This window comes from Eulemur rufifrons, chromosome 19 (assembly GCF_041146395.1).
Source record: "Eulemur rufifrons isolate Redbay chromosome 19, OSU_ERuf_1, whole genome shotgun sequence".
In the NCBI taxonomy this organism is placed as follows: Eukaryota; Metazoa; Chordata; class Mammalia; order Primates; family Lemuridae; genus Eulemur; species Eulemur rufifrons.
Window position 1 is genome coordinate 93049468 of NC_091001.1, and position 24847 is coordinate 93074314.

At 42.8% G+C, this 24847-nt stretch overlaps 1 protein-coding gene across 1 annotated transcript in view; it reads left to right on the forward strand.

Annotated features, from left to right (window-relative positions):
• The first annotated feature begins 1951 nt into the window (after nt 1-1951).
• ALK (ALK receptor tyrosine kinase) overlaps nt 1952-24847 on the forward strand; it is a 637313-nt gene continuing 614417 nt past the window's right edge. Inside the window, exon 1 of the mRNA XM_069494063.1 lies at nt 1952-3555. Within this exon, the coding sequence (XP_069350164.1) occupies nt 2883-3555 (673 nt within the window). The 5' untranslated portion in view covers nt 1952-2882. The remainder of the gene's footprint in view (nt 3556-24847) is intronic.

Consider the following 24847-nt stretch of genomic DNA (forward strand, 5'->3'; position numbering starts at 1 on the left):
GGAGTCAATTTGCCTTTGGACAAGAATTGTATAGAGAAATAGGGATGGAGTAGGAAGTATAAGGGCTGACATTTTTGTCTTTTTAATATTTCAAATAGAAAAATATTCTTCTACCAGTGTGCACACCAGAAAAACCTGATGAAAATCCAAACCTATATGTGCACATACTGGGAAAGTATTAACCTCCATACCATACATTTTCCTTTCTCTTTTCTTTCTTTTTCTCCTTTCTTCCACCAAGGTAGGAACATCTTTTCTTCTCCTTGGGTAGGATAATTCTTTTCCCTGAAACTTGTAAAGGCAGTGTATCCGATCTGAGTTCCAGGGAGAGGCCAGATGCCTGTCAAATTAAGTGAGTTGCCAAATATAGAGCCGGAAGCAAGTCATTCTGAGAATCGATATTCCTTTGTTATTAGGTCTTCCACTTGCCAAAGGCGATGCCACATGCTGGAAAGAGCCCAGCCCTTGGGAGAGCAGAGGTTTCACTTGGCTACCACCTCCTGGGGGGCGGTAGGCAATTTACTGCAGCCCTCAGGAGCTCCCTGAGGGAGATCCAGCTGGACACTGTGCTCTGATCCTATGAGCAAACTGCTCTGCTACTTGCCAGGCTTGAGCTCCTCAAGAGAGGATCTTGCCTTATTCTTAACCCTGGCAGACAATCAACCTTTGAGAACGAATTGAGGGACTTGTGTGAGGCAAAGACTGTAGTTTTGTCTGTGGGTCTAGTGTACCACTTGTTATCTGAGTTCTGTGTTAGCATCTTGGGAGAGATGGAAGGAAAGCCAGAAGTATAGCCCTTGCTTCACAGGAGAGTGAAAAATGCCCCGGGGTTCTGCACCCTCGCTCTCAAGGCCATGAGCAAGAGTGTCCCATCCTTCCTCCTTAGAGGGGTGGGGAACCTGCGGCCTTGGAGCCACATGTGGCCTTCTGGATCCTTGGGTACGACCTTTTGGCACAACCCAAATTTTACAGAACAAACCCTTTTAATGAGGGGATTTGTTCTGTGAAGTTTGGATTCAGTCTAGGGGCTGCACTTGGGGATCGGGAGGGTCACATGTGGCCTTGAGGCCGCAGGGTCGCCAGCCCTTTTCCTGTTCTTCGTGGAGGGCTAAGGCAGTGCAGTGGTTCAAGAGTACGTGAGTAAGGGCTTGGGAGTCGAGGAGGACTGTGTGACCCTGGAAAACTCAATTCAGTTCTCTGCAACCCAGCTTACTCATCTGTAAAACTGGCATTAAAAATTCTAACCTTGCAGAGACTAGAGGAGGTGGCACATGTTCAGACACCATTCTGAGAGAACGAGGTGACTGACAGGGGTCTGAAATGTACTTGTGGTAGCCGAAGAACAACTCTGCCAGGCCAAGGCGCCCCTGTGTGGATGGAGGGACCACTGGGCTCCCAGGAAGCCGTTCAAACAGGGGAAGGGTCGGAGAAGAGCCCACCTCAGGGCCCTGGTCCAAGCTGTCCTCGGACCTGGCGATGGCGCGCTGCCGCCCCCCTCCTCCCATTTTCCCTAGCCTCCAGTTTTGTTCCGGAATCTGTTTTTCCAAAGTCAGACCCGTTTAATCTCTCAAATGCATAATTATGGAGAGTGCTGGATTGCAAAGGCCTTTCCCAGTTCTCCCGTTGGTCCAAAACATGCTCCTGTTCACAGCTGAGAAATAGGGCAGGGAATCTGGAGAAGGGGAAGGAAGGAGAGAGAAGCAGAGGCACTGAGGGAGGGCGGGGAGGGTTCCGTGCTTTTCTCAATGAATGCGGAGGCCTCTGCAGATTTGCATAAGAGCCGGCCTCGCCGCGCCATTGGCTGGCGGGCGCGGGCTGGGCGGGCCGGGCCGGGCCTGCGTGGGCCGGGCAGCTGCGCGGAGTTGGCGCGCGGGCCCCGCCCCCTACCGGGCCCTCCCCCTCTCGGCGCGCGCTCGCGGCTCGGCCAGCTGCAAGTGGCGGGCGCCCGGGCAGATGCGATCCAGCGGCTCCCGGGGCTGCAGCGGCGGTGACAGCTGGCACCTCCCGCCGCCGCTGTCCAGAGGGTCGCGGGGCATCGAGGCTCCTCCCGGGCGCCCTTTGGCTGGCCACCCAAAGCCGCGGGAGCTGCGGGTGGGTGAGGCGGAGGCAGCCAGCTTTCGGGCGCCCCTGCCCTGAACGCATTTGCTCCGCGGCCGCCGCCGGGCCGCGCTGGTGCCGGCGAACTCAGAGAAGCCAAGACGCGGGCGAGGCAAGCGCGCTGTAAACTTGAGCGGCGGCGGCAGCTGAGGCTCGGATTCGCGCCCAGAAGTTGGGCGGCGAGGGCAGTCCGGGGACTTCTCGCAGCCGAGGTCGCTGGAGGGTGCGCCAGGCAGCAGCCCCCGCCCTCGACTCCCGCGCGGACTAGGGAGACGAGCTCGGGGCAACCGAAAGGAGCACGGGTTCAGGCAGGACAGCAGGCATCCGCTCAGAGCCACCGTTCTCAGCCCGAAAGTTGCAGAGGATTGGAGCCCGCCCCGGGAGGGGACAGACGCCAGCTCCGGCCGGGGGCAGGAGAGGACCGTACCCACTGCCACCTCCCTTCAACCACAGTAGTTCCTCGTTCAGAACGCAGTGAGCTGCAGACAGGGGCGCGGCGCTCGGCGGCGAGCGAGAGGCACCGGGTTCCAGCTGTTGAACCTGGGTGCTACAGGGTCTCTGGACTCGCCCCTGGGCTTCCAGCTCCGTTTCATTCAGACCCCTGCTGCCTCCTCCCAGTTGGGAACAGCCGGAGAATCGCGTGCATGCACATTCTTCGGAGATCAGGTGCAAGGAGCCGTTCAGGACCAAGGACTGCCTGAAGCCTCTTCCCATTTGGGGAAAGTGAAGGGCGAGGCTGGGCCGGGCAGAGTCGGACACTAGTATAAACAGCTTCCTCTGGTGGGATGGAAGCCGCTGTGCTCCTGTGGCGGCTGCTGCCGCTGCTTTCAACTGCAGCCCTGGGCTCGGGAACTGAGACCGGCCCGCGCTCAGGCTCGCCGGCTGTGGGGCCAGCGCTGCAGCCCCGGGAGCCGCTCAGCTACTCGCGCCTGCAGAGGAAGAGTCTGGCGGTGGACTTCGTGGTGCCTTCGCTCTTCCGAGTCTACGCCCGGGACCTGCTGCTACCGCCGTCGCCCTCGGAGCTGAGGGCTGGCCGACCCGAGGCTCGCGGTTCTCTGGCTCTCGACTGCTCCCCGCTGCTCAGGCTCCTGGGGCCGCCGCCCGGGGTCTCCGGGACCGCGGGCTCCAGCTCGCCAGCCCCGGCCGAGACCCGCACGCTGTCCAGGGTGCTGAAGGGCGGCTCGGTGCGCAAGCTCCGGCGCGCCAAGCAGCTGGTGCTGGAGCTGGGAGAGGAGGCGATCCTGGAGGGTTGCGTCGGGCCCCCAGAGGAGCCAGCTGCCGGGCTGCTCCAGTTCAACCTCAGCGAGCTGTTCAGCTGGTGGATTCATCACGGCGAAGGGCGGCTGAGGATCCGCCTAATGCCCGAAAAGAAGGCGTCGGAAGTGGGCAGAGAGGGACGGCTGTCCGCAGCGATCCGCGCCTCCCAGCCTCGCCTTCTCTTCCAGATCTTCGGGACTGGTGAGCAGCTACCTCCTGAGCGTGTCCGGATTTGCGTTTTTTAGTCACATCAATCTGCAACGATTATTGAACCACCTATAACCCCATCCCAATTCCCAAAACCTCAGCTTCTGTTTCTTGGCCCTCTCTCCTCCTTCCGCAAACCTCCTTCCTGAGTTAGATCATAGTTTCTTATTTTCTCCCGTGAACTCAGTCACTCCCTACGGGCCTTCCTTCTTCTTTAGCAACGAAGTTGGGAGAAAAGTTTCCTGCTCTTAGCGGAATGCCTTCTTTTATGAACTTATACACCATTCGAGCCAAAACTGGGTCCTCTTCTTCCTGGCCCCAGGATGGTTGAAATGCCCCTTTTACTTCTAGGTTCCAAGCTTAGTACTAAACCTCAAAAGTATTGTCCTGCTTCCTTCCCCGTTGTTCCTCTTCCTGGCCACCACAGATTTTGGGAAATGTACACCTTCTCAGGGAATATATAATTTCTTTTCATATTATTGAATCTCACCCAACTGTCCCCCTGTCAAAGGTTGGCTTGCCCAGGGATTGCGTCTTCTTTAATAATTCATTCTGCTACCCCCACCCCCACTCCAGTTTGCTATGCGCTCTCATACTCTCCTTCTTTCTCTTAGATGTTGTTGGGAAAGCCCCAGAGGAAAAGGAGCCAGGAACAGGAGGGAGGTATGGAAGGAGGAAAGTTGACAAGATGGTCTTGCTTTGGCGGAGTCACCATGAAACCAGAGAGAAACAATAGTTGGTTTCCCCGCATTTCTTCACCTTCCCCCTCCTCTGTTCCCCTCTAATTCTTAGCTTGAATGTCTGCAGCAGCAGCTCTTGATGATAGTCTCTGGCAGGCTTGTTTCACTGCAGATCTCTCTGCTGGAGACTCCTAAAAATGAGATTTCTGTCTCATTTACTCCCTCATTTCTTCCCATAGTCATTGAGTTGGGAGGGTGTGTGTAGGCACTTACTTCGAACTCTTCTCAGAGTATCTTTTGACTGGAAAACCAGGTGGTTTTGAATGGATGTTTCTCTTGTAAGACAACTGGGAAAAGACTTGTGAATAAAATACACAATATAAATGAATGAGAGAAGCACAGAAAAGAAATCAGGCTTTTTTAAAAGCCCACACTAATTCCATTGAGCAAACCTAGCTTCTTTTCTATCATTCTCTTCATCAGAAATAAATGAAGTTCTTATGCTCCACTGGTTACTAATGTCTAGTATTAATTGGATGGAAAGCATTGAAAAGGGCCTATTGTAGAGCTACAAGTATCTCCCCTGCTTGTCTCAACACACACTCACACACACACACACGCGCTCCCCCACGGACCCAGTATTCTCATGCAGCAGGGATATTCAGAAGCTGAGGTTCTCCTGTCATTGCACAGAAAACATACTAGTATGTTATCCCCAAGGAAAACAAAGTGTGGATGCAAATTTCAGCACCAGTGTTAGTGGCATTTGCACCTAAAATGACATGCAATCTGGAATTTATGTAGTCCATCATAAGAGACACCGATGAGTTTGATAGTGCCTCTGGTGAACTAAGATGGGAAACTGATACTGTTGTCCCACCAAAGATACTTTTGTAAAGAACAGCTGGGCTTTAATGTCATCTTGGCTTCTGTGGTTTATACATGCGACGTTTTGTTTTAATGCCCAATGTTTCTGTAATAGACACAAAAATGATTTCTCTGGAAATGCAGATTTTCTTCCAGTTTCATGTCTATGAGCATCTTTGGAGCTTCCCCATCACCTCTTGTCAAATGACTATAGAACCCAGCAGCCTATATCAGCTGTTGTCTGTTGATGTTAGTGACAGGCAAAAGGAGTCCTTTCTACAGCCCCAAACCTGTCTGCTAGAAACAGGTAGGTTGCAGGAAGCTCTCAGTAGGTGTCTCTGAAGAGTCACGCACTTAATGCATTTGAAGAAATACTTCAGTCAAGGCTTTAAGGAGTTGAAGCTGCCAGGTGGGGGAGGGGGTTTTGTAGAAAGGAGTGTGCTCCAAGTGCTGCTCTGCTACTGGCTGCAGGAAAGCACTGTGAGCATCCCAAGTTCTCCCTCAGCAGCACAGTCCATTTGGCTGCTGGACCAAGCCCTTATGCATCATTTGACACATCTAGTAATGCTGGTTTCAGAAGGAGCCAGGATTCTGCCATTAAAAGGCCAGAAATTTTGGCCAAGCATTTTTCAGCAGGATTGGGATCAAATGATTATTGATGGGATCAAATAAGACACTAAGTGTAACTGGATGAGCTCCCCATGACCTCCACAGAGACAGACAACCTACTGAAAAGCACTTCAGGCCTTGTGGTGTTCACACTTGGAACAGCCTGGTCTCTCCTGTCTCTGAGGACATATGCTGTCTGCAGTTAGGCAGCCGGCCATGCAGGACTAGCCTCTGGCATTACCACTGCCTCCCCAGCCTCATTCAGATACAGTCTCCACTGCAGACCTCCCCATGGAGTGGACATATCCTGCTGTATCATGTCCACATTTGGGACACCATAAATTACTGTGGTTCCCTTCATTTTCTTTGTGAAAATTCAAGCTGAGTTTCTGCCACTGGATTGATTTTGCTATTTATCATGTTTAGAGAAATGGGTTTATTCTTTTTATATAGGCTCTGATTTATAGGAAAGGCATTTAATGCTTCTGTGACATGGGATCTACAATTATACAAAGGGAAAGTAGGCATAACTGGTGGTCTGGTCTGGAGATGGACAATCATGCTGATGGGGCTATTTGTGGGGAGGGAAACAGAAAGAGTGGTTTTTCTTCCACCTCTTTTGGTGAGGAAACTGGAGCAGCCCATTTGTTTCAGACTAAGGATAGCTTCTTAAACCTAAGCATTACCATGACTGGAGATATGGTAAAAATGGAAAAGTACCAGTTAGGACAAATCAAGACCTCTGCATTTCTTGTGGTTTGGACTGTCTGAGAGGCTTTATAATGCATGACATGCAAATGGCTGTGAATTTGTACATGGGATCAGCATCTCAAAGTCTGAGGCAGTTCTCCATAGCACCCATTCGTGGAGAAGAGGTGGGGAGGCAGTTGCTGGGACAGTATTAATGGTGATGGATTCTCCTGAACAGCCCACATCATGGAAAAGACATCCGCCTTGAGGCTAGCACATTGCACACAGCTCCAATTTGTATCCTGGTTTGTAGGTGTTTTAAGATCTGCTTCCGCTGTTGCCCAGACAGAGGTCTACAGGGTGATGACTTATGGGGTAGGAGGCCTGTTTCCCTGTAAGCACCCCCTCCCTTCTCCAGGAAAGGGAATACATGACTTGGGACTTCACAGCAATTTAGAGTGGGTGTATGCAATGCAATATATCTGATCCTTGACCTCATATATCTGTCAGTCCCTTCCCATTTTGTTTCTGGAGAGGGCAGTGAGAGCAAAGGAAGACAGAGAGGAAATTGGAGCTCCCAGAAGGGATATCAGTTATTGGAGGTGAATTGGGAGAATTGGAACTGGTCCAGAGAAGAGCAGAGAGCCTGTTTTAACAGTTGAAGGGACTGATTTACGATGAATGATGAAAAGAATTAAATATATATGGCTGGGCTAAATGGTGATGAAGGGAAAGCCATGGTAACAATCTACAGATATTTGAGGAAGGAGAGTGGCCGTGACAGAGAGGAGTTACTTCATGTGGCCCATGGAAATAATTGGATGAGACTTGCAGAAGGAAACTTCGGGTTGGATATCAGGGAAACCTTGTTTTCCGACATTGATATTCCTCTGACTGTGGGGTGGAATTGCAAGGGAGCAGGGGTCAGGTGAGATGTGGGTCAGACAAGCCCCAGCGTTCCTAACTAATCAGTTTTATGTTTTTAGATTTTGAGAAGCCACAATAGGTTGGGAGCTGGGATGGGGAAGGGCAGCAGGAATCAGGATCTTTTAGGATCTAAATTCTGAGAGCCTTTGGGCATTGGTATTTCCAGGGAAAAAGAAAAGAATTGCATCTGTATCTTGGAAGTTGGTAAGAAGCACTTACATGAAAACTGTTAGTGAAAAAAAAATTGAAATGATTGGGTTTATTCTTTCCTACTCCCAGATTAAACACAGTATTTCTCTGAGGTGTGGTCTGTATATCCAGTGTGTGTGTGTGGAGGGGGGGTGCGGAGCACACTCAGCAGAGAATTATGTGTTTAAGGCACATCTGTGGGGGTGTGTGTGGCATTGAGTCATTGGCAGGGCAGGAAGTGACTTGGGTCTTGAGAAGATAAGATCAGTTCTACATTTCATGGATGCCGCTGGCTACTTAAAAACCTTTTGAAATGTTGAGAATATATATGGCTATTCAAAAGATGAAGTTCATCCATATCCAATTTAACATTTCAAAAATTTACAAAGGGGAAATAAGGTCCATGAGGGGTTTTTGTGTGGGTTGTGAGAGGAGAGTGTGATCATTAATAGAAATGGATATCTTCATAAAGAAGTCGGTCGGCTGAAGGTCGGGAGGGACTGGCCTGCAGTGGGGAGAGGAAGAGAGTGAGAGGCGGTCAGCAGAAGCCTCAGTGCCCCGTGTTCTCAGGTTCACTGCCCAATAACCTCACGTGGTGGGAATTTGCTCAGGCTGACTAGTAAAGGAAATTTGTCTCCCTTTATCGCCATTATTAATGTACTGTTACAGATGTATGCAACTTTACAATTTATAAGCACATTCATATTTCTTGTTTTTATCAAGAAAACAAGTAGGTGGGTCAAGTGTTTGCTTCCTTTTATAAATGAAGTAACTGGAATCCAGATGTTTGATAACACTTTTTCAAGGTCATTCAGCTACCTAGTGGTAGGCCTAGAAACTTTCATTTATGTGTTGAGCGGTTATGAAATGCTAGATGCTGTGCTACATACTGATTAGAACCACAGCTCTCATTTTCTTTAAATCAGAGCTCTTTCCACTAGAGGAATCATCTCAAGGTGATGATTACGAACAACCAAGACAGGTCAATAGATGGAAAGATTTACATTATCCTTGTTAGAAGGCCACTCAACAAATATTTGGTGGGCAATAACCATGACTTGGAAAAAAGTTCCTTGAAGTCTTTGAGGCCCAGTTTCATCATTAGACAAATGTGGGTAGCAATAGTTCGTGCATGTTCCTAAATGGGGATAGTGAGAGTTCAAGGTGTTGTCATGGAGATTAAATTAGATGACTCGTACAAATCCTTAACCCAATGATGGAGCATAACAAAGTGCTCTATCAACGTGAACTGTTACGTTTTTTTCCTAGCAGCAGCAACACTCCAGCGTCTGGTCATGCAGGTTGTGCATTCTACAGCTCTAAGGGTTCTACACACATTTTAGTCTATCTGAATAGTACCATCTGGAGTTGTGCGATCCTTATGTGTGGACATATGTAGCAACCCTGGCAGCAGCAGTTGTGATGCTGTGAGTTCTCTATGCAACTAACTTCTTAAGCCCAAGAGTTGAGAGGCGGGATCTATGGGAAATGAAGAGTGACAAAGGAGGTAGTTTCTACTGTCTCACCGTGGAAGGCTTGTCTTCCCCAGAAAGGTGGATGAGAAGGAGGAGTAAGGTGTGGTATTTGCTTCATTTTTATATTATTTTATTTATTTTATTCTAGTAAATCTTTCAACTTTGGATTCAGTTCAAAGATTCAACCAGCATATTCACAATCCAATTCTTTTGTTGTTGTTGTTGTTGTTCTGCAGAAAGAAACCAAGCCTTAATTTTATGAAAGTATGAAAGCTAATACTGGGGAAGAACAAGATAGATATTTTGCAGAAGAGTAGCTTTCAGATGGTGGATCTTCCTTAAATGAGAGAGATCCTTCCAGTTTAATCCCCCCATCCCCCTCGAGGTACTAGACCACTGGCCTCTGGTGACTCCTTTATTGTAAGTATCTGGAGCTGTGCCCTTCCTTACATTTCCAGCCTCAACATTCACTGTCAAGTGAAGGACATGAGGAGAGAGGTAAAGTACCAACTAGTTAATGGTTCTGAGCCCGTTAAGAACAGTTAAACCTTTGAGATTCCACGGAGACATATAACCCAAGGACTTGAGTGGGAGCATGTCTCAGGAAAGTCTCTCAATCTAAAAGAGGCTAAGCACCCACACAGCCTTTTGTAGGTGGTGGTTTTTATGAACCGTAGCTGAGCCATTGCCTCCAAAAGATGCATATGGACATCATCTCTGCTTGGAGGTAGGTAAAGAATAGGGTATGATGGTGAGGATGGTTGCAGGTCCAGGAGTCACCTGGAGAGGGTTGAGAATAAAGTTACCAAGGAGTCCTTTGGATATTTTCTTCTTTAGAGCCATTGTGTTGCCCTCTAGTCTAGCTTGTGGCCAATGTTTCTTAACCTTGTGATGACCTGGGCTCTTTCACACAGGTCAAGATGTGAGGGGGAATAATTAAAAGAGAATTGGCCGGGGGGGTGAGGTAGTAGAAGAGGTGGGAAGTAGGTATCTTCCAGTACCTCTTTTGGTTAGCTGTATTTTTCAGAATAACTAATTTTTCTTCAGTAAATTTTATGACAAATTTTTCGGCTGGCTGTTCTGAGCTTGGGTTCTTTCTCTTGGAAATTCTATCAGGTTCACTTGATGATGTAATATATATACTCCAGAAAATGGGAGGTCCCAGAACAGGGCAAGAAAAGAGCTCCCTTGGAGCAGGTACACTCAACCACTTGGCTTATGTAGAGTTTTTGTTTCTGGCACCTTACCTTTCTGTCTAAATAACAACAGGCTCTTGGAGAGGTAGGCAGTCAGAATTCTTTAGAGTAAGAAAAATGCTAAAGGGAAGATACAAAAAAAGTATGAGCTCAGAGAACAAAGGAATCTAGGTAGGCTTAAAGAAATCAGGCAACTAGCCAAAGGAAATCAGGACAATTTAAACCATTGACTACATTTTTCTTTTCCTCCTACTTATCTTTTATTTAGTTTTCATTGGAATATGGGTTCATGAGGGTGGGCATGGAGAGAACTTCCTTATAGATCCTTTCCACATTCTCAGCACAGATAATTAAAAGAAGCATTCTGCGGTGAAGAGAACACTAGGAAGTAGAAGACTTGAATTCCATGATGGTATTTGCCTTTCATTAGCTTAAAAATCTTGTGCAACTCCCTAAACTTGCTGAGCCTCTGGGTCTTTGTTCCTGAAGAGATAATACAGACCTTGTTTCAACTACCTTGTGGAGTCATTATGAGCATTGTATGAGATCACCTATGTGAAAAACTCCAGTTTGGATTATTCAAAAATAAATGTATAAGGCAGTAGAAAAAAATGAATGTACAAGATAATAAAAAGTGCTGAGATTCTGCTTTACCCATTCATGGTTTCAACCAACCCTTGGCATTAGGAGCAGCAGTATAAGGTCCTGGATTTTGAGTCAGGCCTTGGGGTTCAGATAATAGCCAGCATCCTTGAAAAAACCCAAGGGTTTCTCAAAATGATGCCTTTTCACTGAGGTCATTTTTTCAAATTCCAGACTTCTTGGTAATGAACAGGTGATACTGGGACACAGAAACCTTCATTTTAACAAACAGAAATTTATTTTTTTAAAAATTGAGGATGACAAATACAATAAAGCCTGTTGAAAATATTAATCTTATATGCAGCTTGATAATAGTTTACATATGTAACATCCATATAATCACCACCCAGATAAAGATACAGAACATTTCCAGCATTTACCGCCATCCACCCCAGAAAATTTTCTCTAGCCCTTTCCCAATCTGCATCCACACCCCACCCACATTAACCAGCCTCTGATTTAAGTGTCAGTAATTAGTTTTCACTATACTTGAACTTCATGCATATGGAATCACACCATATGTACTCTGTTGTGTCTGGCTTTTTTTTAAAGTAATTTGATTTCATTGACATTCATCAATGTTGTTGTGTATAACAGTATTTTTCCCTGTTTTATTACTCTGTTATATTCTGTTGTATGAAAATAGCACCTTCTATTTGTCCATTTTCCTCTTTGTTTTCCCACCAAGAAGTTAGATTTGTGAGAAATCAACAGTAGAGTCTATTCCACATCATGAAAAGAATAAGTCACAGATCTGGGGTTGAAGCCCTCCTCTATTCTTTACTGGCTCAAGGCTATTTATTTTCTTCCCTCTGAACTTCAGTTTTTTGGGTTTTTTTATTATTATTATTTGTAAAGTGAGAAACATAATACCCAACTTCCAGGGTTATTGTGAGAATTGAATGGGCCAAGGCATGCAGTAGATCCTGACACATAGTCAGTGTTCAGCAAGTGCTAGTTTCTTCCCTCAGCTCTTGATTGTTATATTTTTCCTTGGTGGCTAAAAGGGATGCTTCAAACATTTCTGGAGCAGGGAAGGAAAGCCTTTTATAAGTGAGGTCATTAACCCATAGCGGTAAAAATAACAACCAAGGGCAAGGTAAGTCACATGTAATAATTTTAAATAAATAATTTTGCTTAAAAATCAAATAATTTTTAACGAAACAGAAGATTCTTACTTTCAGTTTAAAAAACAACGTAAACTATTAAATAAATAAATAATTTAAAAAAATCTCTTTGGTCTTATAGTCAGGTCTGCTAAAAAAGAGAGAGAAAAAAAATTGTAGAGGAAGCCGAAAAAGATGGACAGAAACACAACAACATTTACATCAAGACAGAGACAAAAATGATAGAGAATATTGGAGACAAAAGTGGAGAAAATGAGTGAGGAATGTGTAAGAAGTGACCCAGGAAAAATAGAAGCCAGGAACCATTTCCTAGACACTGAGATGCACAGACATAGAATAAAAGACCAAAGCAATGACACATAGAGAGTGAGGGGGCCTGGGGCAGGGGAAGGAAGAAGGAGGGAACAGTTGATTATTTTTGGTCTGGAAGGATTTTGACCTGAATTCTAAATCTATGGCCAACATTACATGATGATTGTTTTCAACTTTGAATTAAAACTCACATATAGTAATATGTTCCCATTTTAAATGTACAGTTTGATTCGTTTGATAAATATACACACCTGTGGTAGCACCACCTCTAATTAGGATATGGAACATTTCCGTCATTATCCGAAAGGCCCTTCTTGACCTCTTGCAATGATCCTCCTGCACGCTCTGCTCCAGGCAACTTACGATTTGAGTTCTATTACACTGGAGCTCTATTTCATTTGTGTTGTATTAGTTTTGTCTGTTCTGGACATTCATATAAATGGAATCATAACAGTATATTCTCTTTTGTGTCCAGCTTCTTTCATTTCAAATAATGCTTTTAAGATTTATCTCTGTTGTTGTATATATTAGTAGTTTGTTTCTTTTTATTGCTGAATAGCATTGCATTGTGTGAACATACAGCTATTTGTTTACCAATCATCAACTGATGGACATCTCCAGTTTGAGACTTCCATGAATAAAGCTGTTACCAACATTTTGTACACAAGTCCAGAAGTTGCCTAGAGCAGGAAATGTAGGGGGTTTTCTTCCTGTTGTAATGAAACAACTTAACTTCCACTAATTCAGCAACTTAGATAAAAATAATAATATTCCCTTATGATTTTTTATGTCTGTAGGGTCAGTAGGCATGTCCCCTCTTTCTACCTGACATTGGTGGTTTGCATCACCCTTCTCTTTTCTTTGTGCTCATTCTGGCTAGAGGTTTACAAATTTTATTGATTTTATTTCAAAAGAATCATCTTTTGGCAATATTGGCTTCTGCTATTATGTTTCTGATCTAATTTCATTGACTTATGATCTTATTTTATTGTCTTTACTTCATTTTGTTTGCCTTGGGTTTCATCTGCTCTTCTTTCTAGTTTCTTAAGGTGAAAGCTTAGATCACTGATTTGAGACCTTTCTTTTCTAATATAAACATGTAATGCTGTAAATTCTTCTAACAACTGTTTTAGCTATATCCCACAACTTATATTGTATTTTTGTTTCACTTCAGTGTAAAATATTATTTTATTTTCCTTGTGGCTTCCTTTTTGATCCATGCGTTATTTATAAGTGGGTTGTTTTGTTTTCAAACATTTGGGAGATTTTCCAGATATCTTTCTCTTATTGATTTCCAGTTTAATTCTAGCATGGTCTGAGAATATACTTGATTTGATTTCAGTTATTTAAAATTTGTTAAGAATTACTTTATGGCTCAGAATATGGTCTATCTTGCTGAGAGTTCCACGTGCACTTGAAAAGAACATGTATTCTGTTGTTCTTGGATGGAGAGTTCAATCAGTGTCATTTAGGAAAATTTGGTTAATAGTGTTATTTAGGTCTTTTGTATCCTAATTTTCTGTCTGTTTGTTATATGGATTACAAATAAAGGAGTGGTAAAGTCTCCAAGTTTTTGATTTGCCCATTGTTCCTTTAAATTCTATAAGTTTTTGCTTCATGTATTTTGAAAATCTATTATTAATTAATATATGTGTATAGAAATTTAGGATTATTATATCTTATTGATGATTTGACTCTTTATCATTATGTAAAATCAGTTTTTATCCCTGGTGATATTCATATTTTGAAGTTTACTTTGAATGCTATTATTATAGCCACTCTAGCTTTCTTTTTAATTAGTTCTTGCATGGTATATGTATTCCAGCCTTTTACTTTCAATCCATATCTTTATATGTAAGATGAATTTCCTTTAGAAAGTATATGGTTGTATCTTGTGTGTTTTTAAAAGACAATCTCTGTCTTTTACTTGGTATGTTAGGCCACTTGTATTTAATGTTATGACTAATACGGTTGGATTTAGGTCTGTCGTGTGATTAATTTTTGTCTCTTTTTGTTGTTGTTGTTTTACTCTTGTCCTTTTCTTGACATCTTTTGAATGTTTTTATTTTTTGTATTTCAGTGTTAATTTATCTATTGGCTTTTTGACTAGATCTCTTTGTATTATTATTTTAGCGGTTGCGTGCTTTCTCTCTCTCTCTTTCTATATATGTATATATGTATAGTCTTTTACATTCTACTTAGAGTTGATATTTTAGCACTTTAAGTAAAATATAGAAGCCTTACAACCATACAGGTTCCTTTATCTTCTTCAGTACTTTGTTATAGTTGTCATGTATTATATCTACATCATGAAAAACCCTGCTAGGTAATTTTTATAATTTTATTCTTTCCACAATCAGACATATGTTAAATAACTTAAAAGAAGAAAAATAGTCTTCTATATTTACCTAGATCCATACCATTTCTCTTGCTCTTCCTTTCCTGAAGTTCCAGTTTTCCCTATTTTATCATTTTTCTTTAGCCTAACGAACTCCCTGTTGTATTTCTTTTACAGCTGGACTGTTGGCAACAAATTCTCTTTTTTTTCCTTTATCTGAGAATGTCCTTTTTTCCCCTTCATTTCTGAAGGGTATTTTTACAAGGCACAGAATTCTGGATTGACAGTTTTTCTCTTTCCACACTTTGAGTATTTTGTTCCTCTGTCCTTCATAGTTTCTGATGAGCAATCTGCCATTAAATTGTTGTTCCTATATGTAGTTGCTTTCAAGATTTTTTTTCTTTGCCTTTGGTTTCCAGCAGTTGATTATAGTGGGTCTGTGCATGATGGTTTTATTTGACTAATTAATCCTGTTTGCAATTTCTTTTCTTTCTTTTTTCTTTTTTCTTTTTTGAGATTCTTGAGTCTGTAAGTTTATGTCTTTCATCAAATTTGAGAATTTTGAGCCATTATTTCCTCATTTTTTTTCTGTATCAATGTCTTTATTCCCTCCTCTGAGACTCCAATTACATCAGTATGAGACCTCACATGCTTTTGAGGCTCTGCTAATTTCTTTTTTTGATTTTTTTTCTCTTTGTTCTGCAGATTTGACAATTTCTATTGATCTATGTTCAAGTTTACTGACTCTTCCTTCAGTTATCTATATTCTATAATTATTTACTTTAGGTATTATATTTTTTAGTTTAAATTTTCCATTTTTAACAACTCTTATTCATTTGATGAGAACTACCTTTCCATCCATTTTCCAGAGTGTCTACTTTCACCTCCTGGAACATAGTTATAATAGCTCCTTTAAAATTTTTGTCTCATAATTCCAACATGTGGATCATCTTGTTATTGGCAATTCCCTTAAAAATTGGTCACTTTTTTGAGTTCTTTGTATGTAGAGATTATGTAGACTGTATCTTGCAAATTTTGAACAATTGTATTGTTTGATATGAGAGTTGGGTGTGGTTTACACCTTAGCTTTGTTCTCAAGGCCTTTGATATGCTACTTTGAGTCTGTGCACACAGCTAGAACCCTGGCCTAATTTCTTCAGAAAATTAGCATATTTCCTTCTCCAGCTCTCTTCTCTTTAGGATTCTCCTTAAACTCAAGAGTTTTACCTACCTGTACTACTGCTGCATAGTTCCTGCAGCTAGAGTTGCTCTTGGGGCAAAGCAGGGAGATGACAAAGAGAAACAAAACAGGGATTCCCTCCATACTCTTTAGGATTATTGCCAAGTTTTGTTAGAGGTAGTTTAGAGAAGCCTTTATTTATGATTAGGCTTACTCTTAAGGTTTGGCCTTTCTGGAGTCTCCACTAAATGCCTCAGGTATTCAATGAGGTCTCTCCACTCTGGTTATTAAACACTTAAACATATCCCAAGTCTGTGTGAGCTGTAGAAATTGTTCAGCTTATAGTTCCCTGATAGATATTTTTTTCTTAGTAGTTGTTCTTTGATCAGCCTTGTGGAATCTCACCCTATGAATATGTAACTTAGCATTTAGCCAAAGACTCAAGGGGAATGCTGTGCAGTTTTAAGGAGCATTCTCTCTCTCTCTCTCTCTCTCTCTCTCCTTCCCCCCTCTCCCTTGCTTTCTTACTTTCACTGCTCCTTCTCTGCTTTGCTCCCTGGGAATTCCAGCTGCTTGAGCCTTCCCCACCTTCAACCTTCATTACCTCAGGCAGTGAGGTCACCATGCGTTATTTGGGTTTCTCCTTCCTGTGTCAGAGTAACTGCTTCCAGGCAGAAAATTGGGGCAGTGCTAGGGCCCACCACATTTATTTTTGCTCTCTCAAGGATTGCAGTCTTGTGCTGCTGATTATTCAATGGCTAAAAACAGTTCTTTCAAATATTTTGTCCAGTTTTACAGCTATTTATGGCAGAAGGGCTAGTCCAGTGCTGGTTCCTCCATCATGGCTGGGAACCTATTTGATGAACTTTGAGATCTTGGTCATCTTGGCCTGTCTCCTGAGACGCCATGTGGATCTGTATGGGAGGTGCTCACCAAAGAGAAATTAGACAAGGGAGTCCTTTTTATGTATAAGTTTCAATTTTTGCCTGAGGAAATGTGTATTTATTGGTTTAGATTTTTTTGTTTGTTTGTTTTTAAACTGAGCATTTGCCAAGTTGAGTGAAGTACAATCTCTTCCTCCAAGGAGTTCACAGATTAGTTGCGGAGAGAAGGAAGACGAAGCATGCTAATACATAACTCCAATAAACAGCAGCACTTGAATGCTAAACTAATGGTGCTAGTGGTTATAGTGGTTCCCTAGAAGCTTGGAGAGGTCAATTCCTGCTAGGGTGATTCAGGACAGTTTCATTCTGCACCTCCAGATCTCAAAAACTACTCCCTTAAAGGCTGGTGAGCTGCATTTGTTCAGTGCCAAATGGGAGGGGTGAAGTTCTGTTGAGACAGGAAATTATAGCTCTGGAGTTTTAGAAACAATAAGCTTATTGCCTTTTGGCAGGGAGTCAGGTCAAAGGATATCTGTTGAAAATGATGATTTCCTTTTGGGATCGAGATAAAAGTGAGTTAAAAAAAAAAACCACAACACTTTTAGAAGGAGGTGATTTGAGAATAGGGTCTGGCAGGGAGCACAGCATTTTACTTAGAAAACAGAAGGCAAAGGACCTTCCGAGTTGGGGCAATGGCACAAAATAATCCTGGAACAAAGGACAACTGGTGAGAGAGAGAGAAGAGAGAGAGGAGAGAGAGAGGAGAGAAAAAAGAAAGGAGAAAGAGACGCAGACAGACTGTGTATATGTGTGCATGTGCATGTGTGTACATGTGTGTGCGTGTATGTGCTTGTGTGTTAGGAAGCAGGACTATCCAGAGCAGAGAGGTCTAAGGATATTGGGGGTTGGTTTGGGGAATGGGTGCTGGGTCACACACTATGAATTAGAAGTCAGGCTGGCTTTTTGAGTTTGGAATTTAGATTCTATGCTAGAGAAATCAGAAAGTATTTAGGTCTTGAATAGGGGAGACTCATGTTGACTACATGTTGACTGCAGATTATTCAGGAAATATATTTCAGTGGTGGGTCTCAGGCCTGCACCGTAGACAGAGCTAGTGTTAGATTGGAGCCCTGGGAGGCAGCTGCACCGCCTCAGGAGTGCAGGAATCAGATGGGCCAAGAGATGCCCAGAAAATGACACAAGGAGGAGGGAGTCAAAAGTCGAAGGTTTCCACCCGAGGACCTGGAGGACTTGTGGTTACCAATAAAGAAGACAGCTGGGGAGAGGATCTGGTGTGAGGGGAGAATGGTGGGCATGATAATAGTCCTAGTGTGGCGTCCGTCTCAAGATGAGGTTGTCTGGGATGCACGTGAAGACGTGGGATGTAAGCAGGAATGGATGAGAGGCCAAGACTGAAGGTAGGGATGTGGGAGCTATTTACATGGACCTGGTAGTTTAATTCTTGAAAACATCAGTTTTCCTGAGGAAGGAGAGAGAGGCAGGAAGTTTGCACCTTAGATTTAGGAGACTTCATAATTGGACAGTGGGATGGGTTGATGATGTCTCCAGAAAGAACTTTCTTCCATGAAGGAAGAGAGGTCTCTGGGATCACTGGTGTCATGGAAGCTCGGTGAGGCAGATGTCTCAAAGATGGAGTGGAAAGGCCGAGAGCAATTCACTGCGCTGCCTTGCGGAAAGCAGGCCCAGCCAGAAGGAAGTTTAGAGAGAGTGCTGGAGAAATAGAAGCAAAATGTGTTTAAGGAGTCATTCAAGAAGTCTATCTGTGAAAGGAGTAGGAGAAAGAATGAAATATCAGTGATGTTACAGCATTCAGCAGAATGAAGAAAAGATGTTTTATGGGTAGATGAAACTCCTTAATGTTGAAAATCAGGAGGGAAAAAAGATAAAGGAAACTTCAGGAAGAGAGAGGTTGATTGTGTAGCAAAACAATTCAATCTAGGCATATGCAGACTCTTAGATGCCATTCCATCCAGGCTCCTGTCTGCTTCCGGAATCTCCTCTTACAGTAGTGTTCATTCTATCTCATTTAAAAAAATATTTCTGAGGTTATAAGGATCACTATTTTACAAGGCTGCCGTGTCCTTGCCAGAAAAATCCACTGGGAGAATATTTAATAGTGGCTGAATTCTACTCCTCTGTAACTTAATATTAATGAAAACAGCCACCATTGAACAGTTGGATACAGTTTACTTTATGTAATCCTCACTATAAGATGGTAATTGCAAGATTTTAGTGTCATCTTCGTTTTCCAGATAAAGAAACCGAGGTCAGAGAGGTTGAGTAACATGGCCCAGGTCACACAGCGGGCATGTGAAGGGTCTGGTGTTTAAATTCAGCCTGTGTAGCTGCACACCTGTGATGCTCTTACCTGTGACTGCAGTTCTGCCCCAAAGCATTGTCCTTGTTCCAACATGGGTGTCCTTCAGTGTTCAAAGTCAATATCCTACACACCCTGCATATTTTCCTTTGTCTCCTCTTCTTTTCCTCCTCATCTTCTTTCTTTCTCTCTTGTTTTTGGTTAAAAAACTTGTTAATTCAACAACTAATTATTGAGCAGCACTGGTATATCGGACACTGTGCTGAGTGTGCACAGACAGCAATGAACAAAGCAGACATGGGCTTTGCCCTCATGGGGTTTACAGAATTGTGAGGGAATATATTAAATGTGCAAATTGACAAGTAAATATGCAGTAAGAACTGATGATGAGTTCTGCAAAGGAAACAAACGTCTCTAGCTCCCCTTGTGACATCTCCACCCACCATGGGTTTCAGGGTGCCCCCTGTGCCCGCTCCTTTCCTCCCGATGGCCTCTCCTCTTAAAATGTGGCCTCCAAATGAGGACAAGTCTCTGCGATATGATCTGACTCTTTGAGCACAGCGAGTCTCTTGAACTGGGAAGCCTCGTGTTACTGCAGCTTAGATGCAGGAGTGGGCAGAGCCATAGGCAGTGGGTGGGAGAGAAGGAAAACAGCTTCCTTCTCTAAGACAAGATGACAAATGTGTGGAGGGCCATGCAGAGATTAAAGGCGGAGAGCCCAGGAGTGGGGCCAGACAATGGCCTCAGTCTGTTCTGTGAAGTATGGCCAAATAGATCACAAACCCACTCATTCCCTTCCCTTCCATGGTTCCTGCCTTTTACCTTCCATGCTCTGGCCCTCGGCCCTGGCCGTTGGACCCACACATTTGCTTGAAAATGCAGCCAAGGGGGAGAGCACAAAGGTTTACTGAATACAAGTGCCTCACCCGTGGGCCGCTAAGGTGGCAAAAGGGCTACAGGGAAAGATTTCTCCCTCCTTCCCGCCTTTCTTCCTCCAGTCACTCCCTCCCTCCCTTGCTCCCTCCCTCCCTCTCTTCCTTCTTTTCCTCTTTCTTTCTTAATACTAATCTCAACATCATACTTTGGAAGAATCTGGTTGAAGAAAAATGTCGGGATACAGATTTGATATATCTGACCTTTCTTCTCTTCAGAATAATAAATATCAAATAGCTTAAAATGACAGCCAGGATGGTTAAAGATTATTTATGTGCTTAAATATTTAGGCAAGAAACATAGTTTAGATTTACAGCTAATTTGCATGAAGATTCTGACCTATGGGAATCATAGGCACTTTTAAGGAACCATCACCAACAGTGATGTTTATGTTTCAGAAAATGGAACGTGTGAAATAGAAAATGTGAAGAATTAGAATAGAATAGAAGTGGTAAGTGATCCTTGATGGGTAATGAGAACATTTGATAACATCAAGAAATTACTTTGGAGCATAAGATTGTGTTTGCATTTTTCCTATGTGAGTGGTGTGGTGTGGTGGCATCCAGGGGAATGCCCACATTCCATACATCCTCTCCTTCATTAGATACAAAGTATTTTATATGTGCATGTTTACTTGTATCATTTATCCCCATTTTACTGATGACATTTATTGTTGAAACAGAAGAGGGAGAATTATCTTTCTCCAGCTGTGTAAATCCTGCTAGAAAGTATAATCCCCCAGCCGGAGTGTAATTCTCTACTCAACCTCACACTCAATTATCATCAGGAGCAGGCTCTGAAAGGTGGGTTTTTTGTTTTGCTTTGTTTTGTTTTAGAGAACGGTGGACACTAGTTAACCCATATACTTCTGAAAGGAAACAATATTGCACTGCGTTAAGGAAACAATCTGGAGTTAGTTCTAGGTTTGGTAGCCAGCTCCAGAAGTTCCCAGTTATAAAGTCTTAAGCTAGTAAGAAAATAACTTAATTTTCCTGTTGTTAGCATCCTCATCTGTAAAATACAAATTATTATAGTACTTGCTTTACGGGGTTTTTTTGAGGAGTAAATGAGATAATTTTAAAAGGGGTTTAGTACAGCACCAGTCACATGGATAAAGCACTGAAGATATTATCCATTATCTTCTATTTTATTATTATTGTTATTAATAAAAGGGCTTCCCTTCATTATTTTTTGTGGCTTCCTTTCCATATAATCTTTGCCAGGATCTAACTATTCTCACAGTTAGAGTTTATCTTGTGGAAAATATAATTAAATAAATGAGGGTCCCGGAAGAAATCTTTAGATATTATACACTAGAGCAGCTTTTTTGCTCTAAGAGTTAAAGTTGTCAGGAAACCAGCACTTGCCCATTGTGCATTACTTAAGGATCCCAAATGGAACGAGCAAGTCTTTTATTTACCTACAGATCTATTTATTTACCTATCTATCTATTTATTTTTTAATGTGGAAAGATTGTTATTAAATCATAAAGAATATTTCTAAACTCAAGATATTCATTATAAGATCTTTTACTTTCATAACAGGAAAAGAACCCTTGTTTCAATAATTAACCATGAAATTTAAAAACTCTAATATGAGTGGAAGCAGTAGAAGGAGGAAAGAGAGTTCCTGACCAGGAGTTGGGGGATTAAGTTTTCATTTTCGAATGTGCCAAGTTACCCTGTTTCAATCTGGGCAAATCACCTAAACTTCCTGAGTCTTTGCTTCTGTAATATCAAATAAGTCAGTTCTAATCTCTGCTTTTTTCATATTAAAATTCTGTGATTCTTATTTCCTGGGCTAATGCTAATGATATTATTTCCATAAGCAGTTGCAGGGTCAATTAGAATTTCACAGAGCAGTGATAAAAAATGATAACCTCCTCTGATTCTTACATAATTGGTAAATAGCAGTTATAATTAGAGCTGCTTACCTCCTATATACTTTAGAAACTATGTTAAGATTAAAGAAAGTTATTTTTATTTCTTCCCCAAAAGAAAACCCAAGTTATTTTTTTTTTTTTGGTCCTTTTCTGGATATGTAGCAAACTTACCAAAACTGCTCTGTTCTAGTTTTCTGTCCTGATGATTACAGCCAGTCAGACACCAACTATGTGAAGAGAGCTATCAATTTATCAGTAAATAGATAGATCGACTGATAGAAACTGTCTACCTACACACTTACATAAAAACTATATTTTCTCTTCCTTATCTGGGTAGGGTTTATGTTAGGGTTGGAATTAAGGGACAAGGGAGTGTTTAACCCATTGATCTTAGTATTAGGAATATAGGAGGTTCTCAGTAAATCTTGCTGAATCAATGAAGGAATAAAAAAATGAATGAGGGATTTAAATGTGGTACATGGAAAGGGCTACTTGAGCACATCCTTTTCATCTTTTATAATCCCTGTCCCAATGAACACAGTGTGTGTTTTAGAAATTAAGTTGCCCACCTCTTAATGGCTCCTTGACTCTTTCCTTAACTTCAATTTTCCATTCAACAAATAATTATTAAGACGTCCCATGTGTTCAGAGTTTTATATGGTTCTGTAGGGTAAAAGACAACGGTTACAAGATGTAGTCCCTGACTTTAAAGAATTTAAAGTCTAATAAGGAAGACCAAAAATATGGGATTTGGAATCAGAATTTCGTGATTCAAGACTAGCCACCACCATCAGTTAGTTTCATGGTCTTCATTTAAACTGTCTGGGTCCTAGTGAAGTGCAAGGATGATACCAACTCCACAGGGTTGAGGGCATCAGATAAGATTATATGCATAGTATGGTAAAATTGAAAGCACCATAAACAGTACACCAGCTATTTAATTTAAAATAATACAAGATGGTGTGAGCTTAAGAGATAAGTGTCTTGGGGAAAAGAACAGTGAGTAGGAGTGGTGAGTAGCAGCTTCCCGACAGCGCCAAGTCTTGATGGGTCCTGGAGGATAAGTAGGGTTTGGATAGTCAGGATGAAAGAAGAATAGCATTCCGGGTAGGGAGCATAGAGCATGACACAGAAAGTGGAGGGGGCCCACCCCATTTGATTACATGAACTGGTCTTCCTGGAGTACCTAAAAGGAGCCTCATGCTCTGCTGGCCCTCTGTGTTTGGAGAAGGGATTTTGTGTTGCTAAGTACATTCTGATGGGCTGGATGAAGCAGAGAGTAGGCAGCCATCACAGGGTGAAGTGAATGGCATTTGACAAAGATGAAGCTGGTAACAATGTGTGTCTGGGCTGGTACTTGAAGACTGGAGTCCAGAATCTAGGGAAGAGGAGGGGAATTTGGGAAAAAAGTAGATTTTGTAGGGCAGCGGAGAAAAGGATAATTTCAGGAAAACTTTACAGACCTCAGTGTCAGAACAAGAGTAATCCAACTTTTTCTAGAACTTTTTGCTAGCAAGATTAGAATAATAGTGGGTCATTTGATAGAAAAGAAGAATTTGGGAAGAAAAGAAATTTAAGAGGAAGAGTCGAGTTCCATTTGCAGATAGGGAGCTGAGAGCTGACTCCAGGCAGCCACATCCTGGAGACCACTGGAAATGTGGGACTAGCACTCGTGTAGGAAGTCGGGGCCCGGCACGGGGATTTCGGAGCCATCAGTGCAGAGATTGCTCATAAATTATGCACTTTGCTTAGAACTTAATTTCATGTTTTTTAGAAGATAAGAGAAATGAGAAGCTTGCTGAATTATGGATTATGCAACTGTATTAAAATTAATTCTCCTTCCCTCCCTCCCCTCTGCCTCCCTGGTGAGTTTTGTGTTCTGTTCTTCTCTTTGATCTGTGCCCCCTTCCCCTAATTCTTCATAAACTGAGGGACACAATTACCTCTTTTTCTGCCAGATCAGAAGATTGTCGGCGAAGAGATTAAGGTGATCGAGAATGTTCACCAGAAGATGTGATGATCCTCTTGGCCCCCTCTCCAATCCTTCTTAGATCAGAGAGATAGAAGCTTTCTCTAGAGGAAAGCAAACATTTATATTTATAGGAGGAAATGTTTAAAGAGCTAAATTCTCAGTTCCCTGGACAGCCTCGTTGTTTGATTTGCAGCTTTTCTTAAGTAAAGCTCTGATTCTCCACAAGAGATGAGCTGCTTGGCTGCTAATGCGATCAGATGAAGTAGAGTTTTTCAGACCTAGGGGATGGGCTTGAAGCTGGGGCTCCTTTCCTGGCACCGAGCTTTCCTTTGTAGTTTGAACTGAGTTAGCAGAAACAGTGGGTGCAGCATTCAGAAGTTGAATTTTCTTTAGTTTAATCCTCTTTTTCCTCCTCTTCAAAGAGAAAAATTTGCAAGCAATTTGCTTAGATGTGCTCCAGCATTAGAGTCTCAGACTTGACCTGAGATAAGGTAAGGCTGGGGAAGGGAGTGGGAGAGAAGAGACACGGGGCACTGACATTTATTGAGCATCTATTATATGCCAGGCCCTTGACATTCTCATTTAATCTTCACAGCTGCAGAAGGTAGGTAGTTTTGTCTCTGTGTCACAAGCGAGGCTCTGAGGGGGCAAGTGACTTGCCCAGGTCATGTGGCTACTAAGTGGCTGACCTGGGATTTGATCTTAGGTTTATAAGTCTGAGGTCCCCTCTGTGTTCCAAGCTTGTGCTTCTTTTTCATCCCTATCGTGAGGGAAAGCTTGGTTTTAAAAAAGACGCTCAATTGTAATTTTCCAGAGGCCTGTGGAGTAGGATGAGAACCAGTAGTTCTCACTGTCACCCATTCCCCTTGTCTCTCCTTCCTTCTGGGCTTCCCTTTCATTCTCCTCTCCTCTCAAGGTGGGGTGCCCTCTTTTCCTCTTCCATTTCTCCCTCCTGAGGTGGATGGGTCAAAGAGTGGGCAGAGGGCTGACACAGTGAGCATCAAGTCCTTCATTTTTCACAGTGTCCCCGGAACGGACATTCTGT